This window comes from Sardina pilchardus, chromosome 13, assembly GCF_963854185.1.
Source record: "Sardina pilchardus chromosome 13, fSarPil1.1, whole genome shotgun sequence".
Taxonomy (NCBI): Eukaryota; Metazoa; Chordata; class Actinopteri; order Clupeiformes; family Clupeidae; genus Sardina; species Sardina pilchardus.
This window is the reverse complement of record NC_085006.1, coordinates 18250240-18266316: the sequence shown is the minus strand read 5'-3', so window position 1 is coordinate 18266316 and position 16077 is coordinate 18250240. Positions and strand designations below refer to the sequence as shown.

Sequence of the window (16077 nt, the reverse complement as noted above, 5' to 3'; positions counted from 1 at the left end):
AGTAATACTACACCGAACGTAAATGTGGTTAAAGAAACAAAAGCATCTGAAAAAGGATAGAAACAACCTTTAACAATAATTACTTTGATGAATTATCAGCCCATAGTAACCCACGTTAAACCCCATATGTCTCGTGTTTTAAATATAGCCTACTCACCTTATGCGATCTCTTGGGTTTTATTTATGATAGTAGCATTGTGCAGTAGCGAGTGTTCAATTGGCCTGCCAGGTAATGCTGATGTTAGTCTAATAGGGCTACTAACAAAATAAAATGTTCTGTCGTATTAACATTCATTGTGCCACTATTCTAAGTGTACACGATGAGCCTCTACCTCTTGTCAAGCCTGTGTTTCTTTAACCCCGCCCATACTGACTCCCCATTTACATTTTAGAGATGTGTCCATTGACTCTTGTTTCTGCTGTCACACATGCTGTACCATTATCACTTCAATGCACAACTCAAAGTATAACATAGACCTACAAAACATGTTTTATGTGCTTGCTGATGTGCATGGTTCCATGACGACAGTCATGAAGGAAAAAATATATTTGATCATATATTGTGAATTTAGTATTCTCCCTTGCAGCATATTTTATATGGAATAACTTCAATACCTTTCTTTATTCCTTCGTGGGAAATAACTAGTTACAACTAAAACCTAATGATGCTGTCCTGTTTATTTATTTATTTTTTTTGTATAACTTGTTTGAATATTTAACATTACTTTATTTGAATTAGATTAGAGTAGGCCGAGCCTACCTTTCAAATGGACAATTATGTTTTCCTGACGTTTTCCGTCTGGCAAACTCCACCACAGTAAAGGCACGTTATCAATAATCTTTCTGTGTTCTTTGCCTATTGCACAAAAGCCTCTTGTTCTGATATTCATTCATTTCACATTCTTACAACATAGCCCATCACAATACCAATGTGCAGCCTTAAATACAAACGATAACAACTTTAACTTGAAAATGCAGATTCAACTTTCCAAATAATAAAACCTCCACAAATTATATCACAACTTGAGTAATTGTATTGTAGAGACCATGCGTGCAAGTGTGAATTATTTTACAGAGACCAAGTGCATGTGCCAGTGCACCAGATAAAACTTAGAAATATAATTAAACCTTTAAAACATCAAGCACTGAGGAAATGAACCTAAATAAGATACATGAAACTTTCAATGCTTTGCATGAAACAAAATAAAATAAAAATAAAAATAGTTTTGTACACTGGCCTTTAAATCAAGTCACTCAAGTTATCTTCATTTAAATTGGCATTTTGCAATGCACTATACCTGTTGGTAATACATAGAGGTCTTCCATCCACCAATGACATACTGTACATTACACAAATAATCACCAACTGTTGTGTCAAATGAACTGTTCTGTCTTCATCACAGTAAGCACGGCAATGATTTTACTATGCGATTGGAACTGGAAATGGTACCTGTAGATACCACTGAACAAAGGAAAGACAGCCTCGGGGAAACATAACAGACCTGCAAGACAGCTATACGGATACCAATCACACGGGGGCCAGAAAAAAAAGAGGCAAAGGAGACAGCGGTGGGCTTTTCAAGTATACCCTAGAGAGTGAGGCAGATTCTGAAGAATCAGCTCAATGGCAAGAAGAAGGTCCAAGCCATTAACACATGTGCCTTGCCAGATGATCCTCAGAAGACCCCCAGTTGGCACATCGGGCTGGCCAAGAGCAGACACCGTGGCTGGCACTATCAAGATCCAGAAAGTTCCCACAATTAGTTGCAGATTCCATCCAAAGTCTGGTGCCCAGAGTCCGTGGGGGAGCCAGAGAGAGAGAGAGAGAGAGAGAGAGAGAGAGAGAGAGAGAGAGAGAGAGAGAGAGGAGAGAGAGAAGAGAGAAAGACAGAGAGAGAGAGAGAGAGAGAAGAGAGAGAGAAGAGAGAGAGAGACTTATTGGGGCCTGTTGAGTGTCAAGGTCTCTATCCTAGAAACAGTCACAAGTGCATCATTAAAATGTCTCCTAATGCGACCATGTTGAGGGCAGGCATCAAATATCAGGAGGGAGTACTGAGAGAGAGAGAGGACATCCCCTGGAAGCAATATGGTGACAGAATATGAAAGGCAAGACAAGCCGTAACCCCCAACCTGGGAGGGTAGCATTTAGCAAACAGGAAGTCAGAGCATGATAACCACCAACCGTACAAGTGTAGAAACACATCTTGCACATACACTCAAAAACCACACAAAGGCGTATAGACAAATCGTATCTAATCCTTGGTCAGAGATAAAACAGAATGTTCACAAAAACATGCATTGGGCCAACAATGAAAAAAACATATGACTCAATGACAACCACGCAAAACACAGTGTCTGAAGTGTCCGTGTGATGAAGCTTCACTAGAGGGCAGTGTTGACTTACTTTGTTTCATTGCAGTTATGGTTTTCCCCTCATCTATGACAGATACAGTATAATCCAACCGCAAAAGTTTTTGCACTTATCCTGCCCCTCTCTACTACCAACCCCCCCCCCCCCCACAATATGCATAACAGGCGAAGAACTGACAAAATGTCACTGCATTCTTTACTTTAGTAATGATATGCATGTGACAAATAAACCTCCTTGAATCCTTGTTTTGTTATAAATCCTCATAAAAAAATAACTATATCCTACACAGCAAAGTGCTAACCTTTCACTGTGTAAGTTAAAGAGTGAAGACCTTGACATATCAAAATACATTTGTCCTATCAGCATCACATTTCCCCTCCTTAAAAGATACCAAATTCCTGAAGCGTTCAATCCTTGGGGACCGTTGAAAAACAAATCTTCACACATTCTCTTGATGGAACTAGGGAGGCCAGAGGGAGTACCCGCCCTCAGTATAGCTTAACATCCAGAGTGCACTAGATATAGTCTATATTAGATAGCTACTCTCACGCCCTTTTTTTATACATAGCATGGCATACCTTCAATAGCTTCAGAGATATTCTGATACTATACAATAATTATGTGACTGAGGAATGAAAATATGTCACTCCAAATTAGGTTATGCATTTTGGAAATGCAAAGGGCAATCACGTTAAATTTGACCTTTATGTTGCTTCATTGATTGTCACCAGTACCAATTAAGTTGTTTTAAATCATCTTGTGGATCATCATAACTCTGGTGTTCATTCCTTAGCTATCTGGAATGAGTCATCAAAAGGATTAGACAGGCTTTGCCTGTGAGATACCAGTTTTATGGACCCACGCTGAAACATTTCCAGAAGAACCCATGTATGCAAATTGAGTCCCAAGAGCTGAAAAATAGCCCATGTACTGAAGGTGCGCTACAGTCCTTTCCTTCAGCTGTCTGTCCAGTATGTGTGTTCACATCCTGTTAATCCACAGTTATGAACTTCCGCCCTTTGTAAATGGAAATCTGGCTTGGGCCAAGCAATATAAGCCAATCAGTGCTTTGCCAAGGAATCAGGAGAGTCAGGAGAGTCATTGTAGTGTCAGTTGAGCTCAAATGTCAACAAACTTTTACCAACCTTTTGAGAACCTTACCTGTAAGGGCATATTGACAGACACTAACGGTACCAGGTCAGGGTTATATCAACAAGGTTATGTCACAGCTGTGAGGCTTACAGACCAGACGATTTCTGATATTTTCAGATCACAGTTCTTGGATTGCAACTTTCGTTGTAAATCAGAAGCAATCCAGATCACACTGCCACTAACATCAAAATGCATCTCTGCCAGCACCTGAAAACCAAGCTGATAATGCAATACACAGTACTCAATGATAAGAGCATTAGTCTGCTGAGCATCTGGCTAGATAAAGAGATCCTCCCACACACTCTCGCTGCACAGACCAAGAGAATCAAGCTGACGACTCCACTTGGAGTGAACGAATTCACAGATGGGGAGGTGTGTAGCTAAATCGAGTGTACTGTATATTTCATGGAGGTGCTGGCTATTGCCGTGCTTCGGCTATATAATGCAAACTTTACCCTTGGCCTGTCAAACTTGTCTCTCAGCAGTGAGGATATATTAGTTTTAGTCTGCAACACACAGACAGCGTGTTGCAACCAAGTGGTGCCTCCGTTTTTAAACGTGGATCATTGAAGCTGCTCACCGGCTAAGGATCCTCGCTCCGTGGCCCCGTTTTTTGATGTAGAGGAAGGAGGAAGGAGACCGGCAGAAGCGTTTCAGTTTCAACCCATTTACATCACTCTCACATCAGGGCTACTAAACGAGGCAAACGGCAGAATCATGGCGCATACATCAATAGTTTCTTTATCCCAGGGGAAGCACATAGATGGGGCTAAAAAATCCATTCAGCAGCCTTTGAATTAAATCCCTCGTTTTACCAATCCTACAGCCCTTTAGGTAGAGAGAGAACCCACAAATATATGCCTCCTCTTAAGACCTCAAAGCCACCTTTTTCTTCCACTGAAGTTGGGGAAGGGGTGGGGGAGGGAGAAGGATGTCTCTTTGGCCCACCCACACACAGACACACACACACACACACACACACACAGAGATAGACATAACACACACAGACAAGCGCAGACACACACACATACCTGGAGTGGAGACTGTGCAGAGGTCAGCAGCGAGGCTTCATTAAGGATCTGATTTTGCCTTCCCGTGTGTGCTTTTTAATGAGGCGGCGAGTGAGCGAGCCCTGCGAGCCAGAATTGACTGTGGAAGTCCTCGTAATCACATTGACTTTTCTTTCCCCACTTCTCTCTCTCTTTCTCTCTCTATCTTTTTCTCTCTCCTCCATTTCTTTCTCTCTCTCTGTCTCTCTCTTTCACTGTCTCTCTCTCTCTCTCTCTTTCTCCATCTTGTTCTCTTCTTTTGTTCAACCGAGTTGGAACTTTTCACACTTTTAATTTGGAATGCCCCCGTGAAAATGTCACTCAGTAGAGGCATGCGTCCTTTTTTTTAAACAACCCCTCTTCAATCCTGTGCCACTGTCTGCCCCCCTCTCCCGCCACCCCTCCCCCCCAAAAAAATGCTCAAACCCATCCTTTGCTCACACAGCGTATATGTATTTATGTAGAGTGGGTCCTTCACTGCCTTTTGGATGATCTGAAAGAGGCACTGTAGAGCTCGCCGTCGCGCCACAGCCTGTTTTTTGGGGGGAGCGTGCGTTATGTAAAAGACAATGGAGTGCTCCTCGCTCTTGTGGTAAAACATAGGGAGGACTCTCCTGGAATACGAATCGTGTGATTTCTCTCATCGCTCATCCTCTGCGGAGAAAAATAGATCAAAACATGCCATATGGTTCACAGCTCCAAAAAAAAAAAAAAGACACACTGGAATGTGCTGAATGAAAAGATGAAAAATGTGGAGAGAAAAAGAGAGAGACACAATGGGGAGAAAAAAGCTCAGCTCATTACTTGTCTGTCAGACTATTGTTCCGTCACACAGATTTTTAAGTTTGCTAATTGATGTACAATACAATAAGAGCCAAGAATCTGTTACCTGATATATCTGTTCATTGTGTCGGCAGCTACTGAGACGTTTGAGCTTCACAAGAATAGAAGGTTTCCCTGGGAGGTGACCTACCACTGGTCTCGCAGATGACACAGGTGTGAGTATGTGTGAGAGCATAACATGAAGGTGAATAACACACTCAACAAAAATAAGTGACTTCATTTAGCTTAATTTATTGATTTTTTTTCAGACATTAAAAATGCATGTTTGTGTTCACATAACAGTTTGTGGCATTTTCGCCTGTAACATCACCTGACAAGAATAAAAACCACAATTATTTTGGTGCGGCTGTGAGGCTTGACCTCTGGGATGTTGTGGTCATGATGCAAAGTAACAAACAGATACTCATTACTGGGATGAAAACCGCCAGACTCCACCATGTTGCTTTCCTTCCCCCCAAGCTAAAAATACACAAAGACACAAAAAAAACACACACAAAAACAACCTTCTCTCTAAAACAATAAAACCAGACGGAGTTTCGTAAAAGTACAGCAGCTCGATGAAACTGAAACTGAACTCCCCTCACTCTCTCCTCTGCTTCTCCATCAACCGCTCGCATCACGGAAACGAGGATCTGAGACGGCTAACGAGCTTAGCGCCGGTACAATAGAGAAAAGCCTATCAGGGCCTCTGTCTCTCCCCAAACCACAACGGAGGGAGAGGGGAGCTCAACTCCGCAGCACACCAGAGCGCGCGCCAGAGAGAGGTAGGGGCGGGCGAGGAAGAGTCAGACACCTGGGGAAAGTCGCGCTCGGGTTTCCTGGATAATTATTTTAATGTACTTATTTAAGCAGTTAATCCAGCTTCTCCTGTGAGGCTGGCTAGGGAAACGGTGGGATGGAAGAGGCGGGGCTGGAGGGTTGGGATTGCGTTCGCTGCCACGGAGATAGATTAACGCAAGCTGTGATGGAGATGAGGCAGAGAGCGAGTTGGGGAGTTACAGATGCTGGCGTGAAATGGGCCGAGCTATCAGATCCCATCACTCTGCGCTCACGTCTCCATTGCAGAGGGTGCTGCAGATGTGCACATGATGGATCGTGGAGGTGTCTCGTCCTGACTCAAGTAATGCACCTCGCCACTGCCTCTGCCAGCATCTCACAAGGTGTCTGCTCATATAAACAAACAGTTTCAAAGTGACGGATCTACTTTATTGTGCAAGAGCTGGGCAATACATAGCCTATATAATATATATATAGGTAGATAGATAGATAGATATTACTTAGATACAACAGTGAATTTTACATGGACAAATTAGATATCACAGGCTGCCTGGAAGTGGACACATAATATAAGAAAAAATACAATTTGTTTAACCTGCCAATGAAGGTGTTCTAATTTGGATGGGATGTGATTTTATCTCAGTAGATCTTTTAAAGATCAGTTAAATGATGTTGTGTACATTTTCCAGCTTCCTTTTCAGTTGCCAATGTATTTTTCTCGGGAGGATTCCAGCAATGCTAACAGGATCGTGTCAAGCCTATTTAGTCTAAGATTAAGGCAGATTGAATCAATCTTCTTCATAATTTATGCAAAGTCCTCGACATTCTATGAATACAAACAACAATTACAACCCATAAAAATGTTCAAAGTGCATTGTTTACACTGAATTGCACACAAGAATGTAAGAATGTTGCAAATTTCCCAAATGAAATGCTTTTTTTGAAGGTTTTCATAAAACAAATTTCCCTGTCACTGGTTTGAATACTGACCTTAGTAAAAGCTGCATTGAAAGGCAATACGTCAAAAATCACACAGTGAGACAGGTCAACAATATAACCATAGTGGCACATGACCTCATCAGTAGTAAACACAGTGATATATCCCATGACTATATAAAGGAGGAAGACAGAGGCAAAAAAGAATTGGGAATTACATGGATGGAGATTCTGTCAGGTGAGGTCCGTTCTTAGAACACTCTGATTAGTTTTAAGCGGGTGGTTACTGATAACACTGGCAAGCACGTGAATGACTACATTTCCATGGTGTAATTTAAGCATAATGCCCATGACATGAACCGTTTTTTGTCCCAAATTATATGAAGACATCAGTGGTGAGGTGTTGGTCTCAAGAGAATTTAAGATCAAGCAAGTGTGATTTTGGTCTGTGTGTTTTTCAAAGATTTGGTCTGAGGTCCTATTCAGTTTGGGGTCTAGGTCACCGGTCTTGGATGTGGCTTCTTTTTTTCGCTCTCAGTGAAAAAGGGGGCTAGGCCACCTCATTCCGTCTCTAGTCTGTGCTGTGTGTTTGCTGCTACAGAAATGTCATGACTGTACCTCACGACTTCATTAAGTTTCTCTGGCGATGTGCAGGACTGGCCCCTCAGCGAGTCATGAGAAATGACTTAACTCTACCAGTGGGAAGCCTCGACAGTGACTCTCATTCTACACGCGTGGGGAGAGGGTCGCCATCCAGAAAGAAATGGATAGCAAAAAACAAGAGGGGGAAAAAAGGAAGAATGAAAAAAAATATATATATAGAGCCCATGGGAAATAACCGGGCTTCAACTCCCCCAGTAAGAGGCCGAGGCAGCTGTGCAATTACCCTCGGATCCATAAACACCTGCATGGGAGCGCATGCTAACCTACCTAGCCTATGAAAGCAATTATTTGCTCAGGTTGGCCAACATCGTTGTAATAAAGCGGGGCACTGTACCTGAAACATTTTCCCCTTCCAATTGTTTAAGAAAACAAGCAACTGCAAGCGACGCTAATGTTCTCAGCAGCCAAGTCGTACCGAAGTCCATGTTTTAATAACTACTGCAAAAGCCTGAGAGCATATGGCCACTATAATCTCTTCCTAGCGATACTGATGATGCGCTTAAAGGGAACACGGGGAGTGAAGTGTATCAATCGAGTTTGGATTTTGGTCTTGGTCAAGGTCTTAAGTTCTGGTCTGGTTCTGGTTCTGGTTCTTTACCAGTCTGGTCTACTGGTCTGTAGGACATTTGTAACAGAACTAGCGACTGAGTTGGTGTTAATGGAGCAAGCAAACTCCACTTGACATCAGGCTGAACAGATTTTTCTCTCTCTATCTCTGTTACTTAGTGCAAAAGTCTGCTCCATACCCTCATAAAAAATTCTGCCCAATTTAGCTTACAGCCAGAAAATGACCAAGACAGTCACATAATAAATGCTCCGGGGATTAATTAAAGTCACATTTCATCAAAAACAATGAATTCTTAATGTGACTTTAACGCTTACACAGTGAGAGTGGGCAAACACATGGATGGGTTAAGCTAGTACATTGTGGGCAAGAATAAGCAATAAGTGAGCACGCAAGACTCAGCAATAAGCAAGAGTGACTTTTTAAACAATTCATAAGCCACAACACGCGCTGTCAACCCTTCACAGCACTAAACCTAGCCAATCAAGTAGACTCAAATCAGTTGAAATGTGTCACTAAGATACTGAAAAGCTCTCAAGTCTTTCCCACATTGTACTAGCTACTATTGTAGCTGTCCTGCCCCCTCTTCAACAAGACAAACACTTGAATTAAAAAATGTGTGTATTAAGTTGTGTGTCGCAATGGACTGTATAAGGTTAGACCATGGAAATGTAGCCTTGTTTGTTTGGAGTAGAGAATACGGGTATACAGAGGGCTCTTGTGAGTGGTGATTCACCCTCCTAAGTTCTGAAGGGTGCTTGGCACCTGTGCCATTCCTCTATCCAGAGCGGTGACTGTGCTTCAGTACAAGTAATCAATTTCCTCGTTGGCCAAAACAATGGCTGCTCTGGCGGGAATGTAAACCTGAGAAAGTCAGAGAGAGTGAGAGAAAGACAGAGATTGAGAGAAAGCAAGAAGACAGAGGGATACAGAAAGACAGAACTCTTAATATTATGGTCCAACAGCGCAGAGGAATTTATATAGTACATATTAAAGTGTAAGCGTCTTAGTTAATCATTTAACAATAATTCTACTGAATACTGAATCAGTACTGTCTGAATCGATCCTGGTAACATCATATTTGTTGGAGCAGGACACTGCATTTCTTCCATTATGACGGTGAAAGAAAACCCCTTTCACTAACAAAGACAGACAACATAACTTTAAAAGGATCACAACACCAGTCAGCATACACAGAGGACAGTCATAATGGCCACTACTGAAACATCACGCTGACTCGATGAGCTGTCCACAAGAAGACAAAGAGCCTCTCAATTTCTGCCTTGCCAAGGAGCCTGGAGTGCTTCCAGAGCGTCTCTATTGTCTCCTCAAAAGAGGCTGAACTGTTGCATCTGTACTCAGAGACGGCGGACTGTTCCGTGGGCATCTCTCTGGACATCGAACAATAAAACATCGCTGATCACAAGGCTCCTTGCAGCGAGCAGCCGTGCTCGCACAGGAAAAAAAGAAGAAGAAGAAGAAGAAGAAAAAAGAGCCCTCACAAGCAAGCGAGACCTCACAAGTTCACTCTGTTCAACTCCAGTAAATCAATCAATGGAACAACAAGTCACCCGTGGCCCCCCTATTTGATAGGAGAAAAAAAAACACTGGCTAATTAATAAGCCTATTGGTTTACTTCAGAGATAAGGAACTTGAAGTGGTTTCAGTGTGATGCTCCCTACTCTCACCTCTGGGGGGTGCTGTTGGTAGGGGAATGACGTGTGCAAGTATACATGTCTGAGTGAGTGTATGTATGCGTGTTTGAGTGTGCGTATATATGTGTGTGTGTGAATCTATGTATGTGTGTGTGAGTGCGTGTGTGTTTGTATGTATGAGTGTGCATGTATGAGTGTGTGTGTATGTATGTATGTGTGTGAGTGTATGCATGTAGGTATGTGTGTGAGTGTATGCATGTATGTGTGTGTGTGTGTGTGTGTGTGTATGCATGTACAGTATGTGTGTGTGTGCATGTATGTGTGTATGTATATGTGTGCATGTATGCATGTATGTATGTATGTGTGTGTGTGTGTGAGTGTGTGAATATATGCGTGTATGTGAGTGTGTGTGCATGTGTGTGTGTGTGTGTGAATATATGTGTGTGTGTGTGTGTGTGTGTGTGTGTGTGTAGTGTGCCTGCGGCGGGTGACTCAGACTGGAGGCTGCTGGAGGATTCGGGGGCCCGCCGCGGGGAGCTGAGGAGATCACGCCGCTGCTGGGAGCGACTGCTTGACACGTCTCAGGCACACACAGCGCCCCCGCTGACGCACTCGCTCACTTGCTCCTGGTCCGGGCTACTTTCTGTCCTACACCACCGAGCGAGCATGTGTGTGTGTGTGTGTGTGTGTGTGTCACTGAAGAGTGGGAGACGGGAGGGAACAGGTAAGAGCCCAGAAAATGAAGCCATTATTGGCGTCACAGTCTGCTGCGGCACAGCTCACACACAAACAAACAGGTTGGTGTTTTTTATATATATGTGTGTTTTTTTTTCTTCCTTTTTTTTTGCTAATTTCTTTTTGGTCGAAAGAAAAAATCTATTTCACGTTTTTTTTATAAGACCCTCTGAAAACAACAAACTCTGCTGTTTGGTGATAAAACATTCAAAAGCATTGAATTCAACCACGCAAAAAAATAAATAAAACACACAAGCAACTGAAGTCTGCCAGTCAGGAGACACACATATACACACACACACATGTACAGACACACACACACACACACACACACACACAAAGCATTGGGGTTGAGGGATTTGGACAATTTGGCGGCATGTCAGCACAACAGGTATCCCTGGAACAGAAATGAGAGAGTGTGTGTGTGTGTGTGTGTATGTGTATGTGTACTGTATGTGTAATGCATATGTATGTGTGTATGTGTGTGTGTGCATGTTTTGATGTGGGTGGTTGGTTGGTTGCTTGTTCGTTCGTTCGTTCAGTGTTGAATCCCTCGCAGCCAAAATCCCCCCACGTTAAGCCTTTGATACAAACTAATATATTTTTCATTTGATCTTTTGGCATCGTTGTTTTGTGTTCCCGGCTTGGGGCCCCTGGTTTCCGACTGTGCTGAGACAATGGGCAAGACGAGGCGAGGCAACGCGCGTACCCCGCGCACGTAAACACGCAAACCCCGCACTGGCTCGGAGAACGCTGCCATTCAAACACCTTCACGCCGCTACGACTTGCGCGCTAGCGCCTAAATCCCCCACCTTCCTCCCCGGGGCTTAACGCGTGATGTGGCCTGGACTTCTGTGGCGTTTTCCATTTTCACTTTGGTTTGGGGTCTGCGTGTGTGTGTGTGTCTGACTGACTGACTACATGGGAGTGTGGGTGTTTGTGTGGGTGGCATGTGTGTGTGTGTGTGTGTGTGTGTCTGACTGCATGGGTGTGTGGGTGGTTGTTTGTATGTGTGTGTGTGTGTGTGTCTGACTGCATGGGAGTGTGGGTGGTTGTTTTTATGTATGTGTGTGTGTGTGTGTATGTGTGTGTGCGTGCGCATGTAAGCGTGTGCATGTGCCCTGTGAGCATGAGCGTCTGAGTGTAAAGGGTGACATGTAGGCGCGTGAGTCTGCATCTACACAATTATGTGTATGTGTGTGTGTGTGTGTGTGTGTGTGTGTGTGTGTGTGTGTGTGTGTGTGTGTGTGTGTGTGTATGCGTGCGCATGTAAGCGCATGTATGCGTGTGTATGTGCCCTGTGAGCATGAGCGTCTGAGTGTAAAGGGTGACATGTAGGCGCGTGAGTCTGCATCTACACACCTATGTGTAAAGGTGTGTGTGCATCAATATGTATTTATTATGTGTGTGTCTGTGTGTATAGAATATGTGCACCAGAATACATACTGTATATGTGTGTGTGTGTGTGTGTGTGTGTGTGTGTGTGTGGGTGTATGTGGGTGTGTGTGTGTGTGTATTATAAAACAGATTACGAGAGTCCTCCCTGAGAGTTGTAGCTGCCGCCACACACTTTCTTCTGGACCGCTATTCAGCCCAAGTGTGTGTAGCACACACGCGCTACTCAAAGCTCATACGTCAGCCCTACGTAAGTACCTCCACGGGCAGGGGTGGTGTGTGTGTGTGTGTGTGTATGGGGGGGGGGGGGGGGGGGGGGGGGGGGTAACCAGAAGAGAGAACCGAGAAGAAAAACACACACAAACACATCAGTTCATCAGGGTAGTTGAGGAGACCGTGATCTGAAACACCCAGGCCTCTTTTGAAGGAGACGCTGTGAGCAGAAGAGGGGTAGGGGGGCGGTGGGGGGGGTGGGGTAGGGGCGGGGTGGAGAGAACGGGGGAGAGGAGCAGAGCGGAGGGTTCAATAAAAAAGTACTGCGCTACCCAAAACTTTAAAAACCACAAACACTGCAATGCTGAGAGGCAGTAAACAACTCCCCCACCCAACCGAAGCCCCCCTACACCACTCCCCACCGACCCCACTCATCAAACCAACACCCATCAGACTGACTATGCACAGTATGCTACACAGAGAGTATGCATGGTTGTGCATGCGTGTCTGTGTCTGTGTCTGCACGTGTGTGTGTGTCTGTGTGTGTGTGCGTGTCTGTGTGTCTGTGTGTGTGTGTGTGTGTGTGTGTGTGTGTGTGTGTGTGTGTGTGTGTGTGTGTGTGTGTGTGTGTGTGTGTGTGTGTGTGTGTGTGTGTGTGTACGTATACGCATCCCCTTACCCTTGTGTGTAGGAGTGCTGCTCTTCCCTACTGTGCATACTGTTCAGTGTTGATGGTGAATGAGATACTGCATCTCACACTCTGTGTCTGTGCTCGGCCCAGTGGTAATAAAGTTGAATCTACTCTAATCATTGTGTTCATAACACTCACATCAACAACTCTTACTGAACGAGCGTGTTGAAGATGGCGGCTGTTAGCGAGGGAGAGTTTGTGTGTGATGTATGTGTGAAAATGTGCATATAACCTCCCACTCATTTGCGTGTGTGTAATAAGTACTATACGCACTCCATATGCTTATGTATACATGACTAATGGATGTGTCTGTCAGCGGTTATAGTCATATTGTAAAGTTTAAATGTGCACAAGCACTGTAATCATTTATCAGTGGCAGTAATAATGAAGCAAACTTGTGTGTATGAGTGTGGATAAGTTTGTGGATGTATGAGTAGGCATGAAGCAAACTTTATAAGGGAGTGTGTGTATGAGTGGGCATAGCTTGTATTTGTGAGTGTGTGTGTGTGTGTGTGTGTATGTGTGTGTGTGCACGCGTATGAGTGTGTGCGCATGAGTGTGTGTAACTGTGATTATACGTATGTGTGTGTTTGTGTTTGTGTATGAGTGTGCATAACTGTGTGCTTCTCTGTGTGTGTGTGTGTTCTTCTCTGTGTGTGTGTGTGTGTGTGTGTGTGTGTGTGTGTACATGAGGACTCGTGCTGGGGATGTTTTTCTTTGGCAACTGTGCTGCGCCGGGGGAGTGGAGGCTGCTGTGGCAGCAGCTCAGTCTCAGACACACTGGTGACTAATTAAACACACCCAGTGGGGAGAGAGAGAGAGACGACACACACACACACACACACAGGGGGAGAGAGAGAGAGATGACACACACACACACACACACACACACACACACACACACACACACACACACACACACACAGGGGGAGAGAGAGAGAGAGAGAAGAGAGAGAGATGTGTGTTTGTGTGTGTGTGTGTGTGTGTTTGTGTGTGTGTGTGTGTGAGGGGGGGGGTGTCAGTGGCGGAAAGAGGTAGACGGACGGCGCTGAGAGGAAGAGCGGAATCTGCGGAGAGATGGATAGATAAACAGAGAGAGGGAGAGGAGAGAAGGAGAGACGAGAGACGTAGCCGATAGATAAAGAGCGGGGGATGGGAATTAAGGATGTTTGTTGCATGAATCAGTGCACCTGTTGAGATGAAAGGCAGCAGTGTCTCTCCGGAGCCTTCAATGTCAGACACCACGAGCCGCTGACTTTATCAAACAAACGGATGCTTTGCAAAAGCCAATGGTTGTCAGGTGGCTGTATGGCTGAGGGAAAAGGTGCGCCGAAGGACAGGTGTTCGGAAGACGCACCTGCGAAAGTAACTTGACTCGGCCTGTCATGCAATTTGCGATAAGTTCAAATGTTTCAATTGGAGGAGAGTTTATTGGTGCGAGAGCGGCGATGGAAAAACAACTGGATCCCGAGCGGTTGCGCTGTCCACAATTTGCCCTGTTGCTGTGCAGCCAACGCGCTTGCCAGATTACCCGTTGGCCTCACTCTTACTGAGACAATTACGTCCTTGGTGGAGCTTACTTTGCCAAGTGCGCGCCACAACATGAAAGCGCCGACGAACAACGGGAGGAGAGGGCAAAAATTCCGAAAGACGCTCCTCGGCGCGCGGGGGTCTCCCGACACGCCGGCTCCCGTTCCCCGGTTCAGCTCGCTGCTCTGCCGTCAGATACGCCCCGACCCCCTTTGAACAGCGCGAAAGCTGCAGAGCTGCGAGGCACAAGAGCCTGCAGAGGAAAGAAAAAAAAAAAAAAAAAAGTCAGGCATAAAACAAATACTCCCAAGAAAGTTCGCCTCGTCTTTCAGTATCTCGCTTCTTCTTTTGCCGCTCGCTCTCTCGCTCTCTCTTCTTCTGAAACTCCCGGGCACATTTCTCAAGTCGAGGGTTGTAGGAACATGAATTTTCGTTTTTTTTTTTTTTCTATCTCCATCCCCCCCCAGCAACCCCCCCCCCACCCCCCCAACCCCTTTTATTCCTCTCCAGGAGAAGTGGAGAGCTAAGCTCCGAGCTCTCCGGCATATCAATCAATCTGACGGATTCGCAGCGCCGACCAAGACGAGGCTTTTTCGGCAGAGGTGAGGTGTGCAGACTCCAGACTCCCGATATTCATGAGCCTGAGAGAGGTATTCATCTTTAGCCTCTGGCTGTGTGACACAGCACACCCTCCCAGCAGCGTCCCCCACCCCCACACCCCCACCCCCACCCCCATCCCCCTCCCCTTGACCTTCCAGCGCTGCCCTGCTCATTGGCTGGCCGTGCAGACGGAGTATATCATTCCGAACACACTGCCCGTCTCTCTCTCGCGGAAGCCGTGCGGCGGCCGCCCTAATGCACATGTTTCTGCTCGTAATGTCCCATTTCGCCCGCTGTCGAAAAAGAAAAGCCAAAATGTGCCAAGTTCAAAGTGCAAGAGGTCATCTTCAACCATGAATTTATATACATGTACGTGCAAACAAGTGAAGGGGCCGCAAACCAGCACAACATCCTCTCCACACGCGCTGTGTGCGTGCGCATTTTCCATGCCTGTTCAACCGGCTCATGGATCAAACTCTGCGCTCGTCTTCCAAAGCACTGCTCTCCGTGCTGGGCTGCACATCTGTAGGGGTCTCAAGAGGCATTGCCCAGGAAGATCAGCCAATGCGTATGCAGTGCATGAACTCGCTGCTGAAAAATGATTGTGTTTGTGCATCCCCAAAAAAAATGACTATCCAGGTGGCTGATGCAATCAGAAGTGACAAAAGGGAGGGAAAGAAGGGAAACATCCCACTCGCGTGCCCTTGCTTGCCCTTATCTCACTGCTAACATGGCACAGAAAATGGACGACGTTGGCGCGACTGAGAAACCGCTTTACACAAAGGGCTCCACGCCGTTTTGAAAGAGCATAAAAAAGCTCGGAAACATTGCTTATATATATATATAATAAAAGAAACCCAGATACGAACACAAAGTCAGCCCACATTAAAGCTACTGTCTAA

The 16077-nt window shown here is 45.1% G+C and overlaps 2 protein-coding genes across 3 annotated transcripts in view; both read right to left on the bottom strand.

Annotated features, from left to right (window-relative positions):
- The window catches only part of LOC134100124 (high affinity cationic amino acid transporter 1-like), a 25146-nt gene extending 22654 nt beyond the window's left edge, over positions 1–2492 (bottom strand). Inside the window, exons 1-2 of one of the 2 annotated variants that reach the window (XM_062553191.1) lie at positions 2405–2492; positions 158–1784 (exon numbers count right to left, since the gene is read on the bottom strand). The gene's annotated coding sequence lies outside the window, so the exon portion shown is untranslated. The other variant, XM_062553192.1, reaches the window with a different exon arrangement.
- A 3134-nt stretch (positions 2493–5626) lies between these two features.
- gbe1b (glucan (1,4-alpha-), branching enzyme 1b) overlaps positions 5627–16077 on the bottom strand; it is a 102872-nt gene continuing 92421 nt past the window's right edge. The window contains exon 16 of the mRNA XM_062552636.1: positions 5627–9220. Within this exon, the coding sequence (XP_062408620.1) occupies positions 9158–9220 (63 nt within the window). The 3' untranslated portion in view covers positions 5627–9157. The remainder of the gene's footprint in view (positions 9221–16077) is intronic.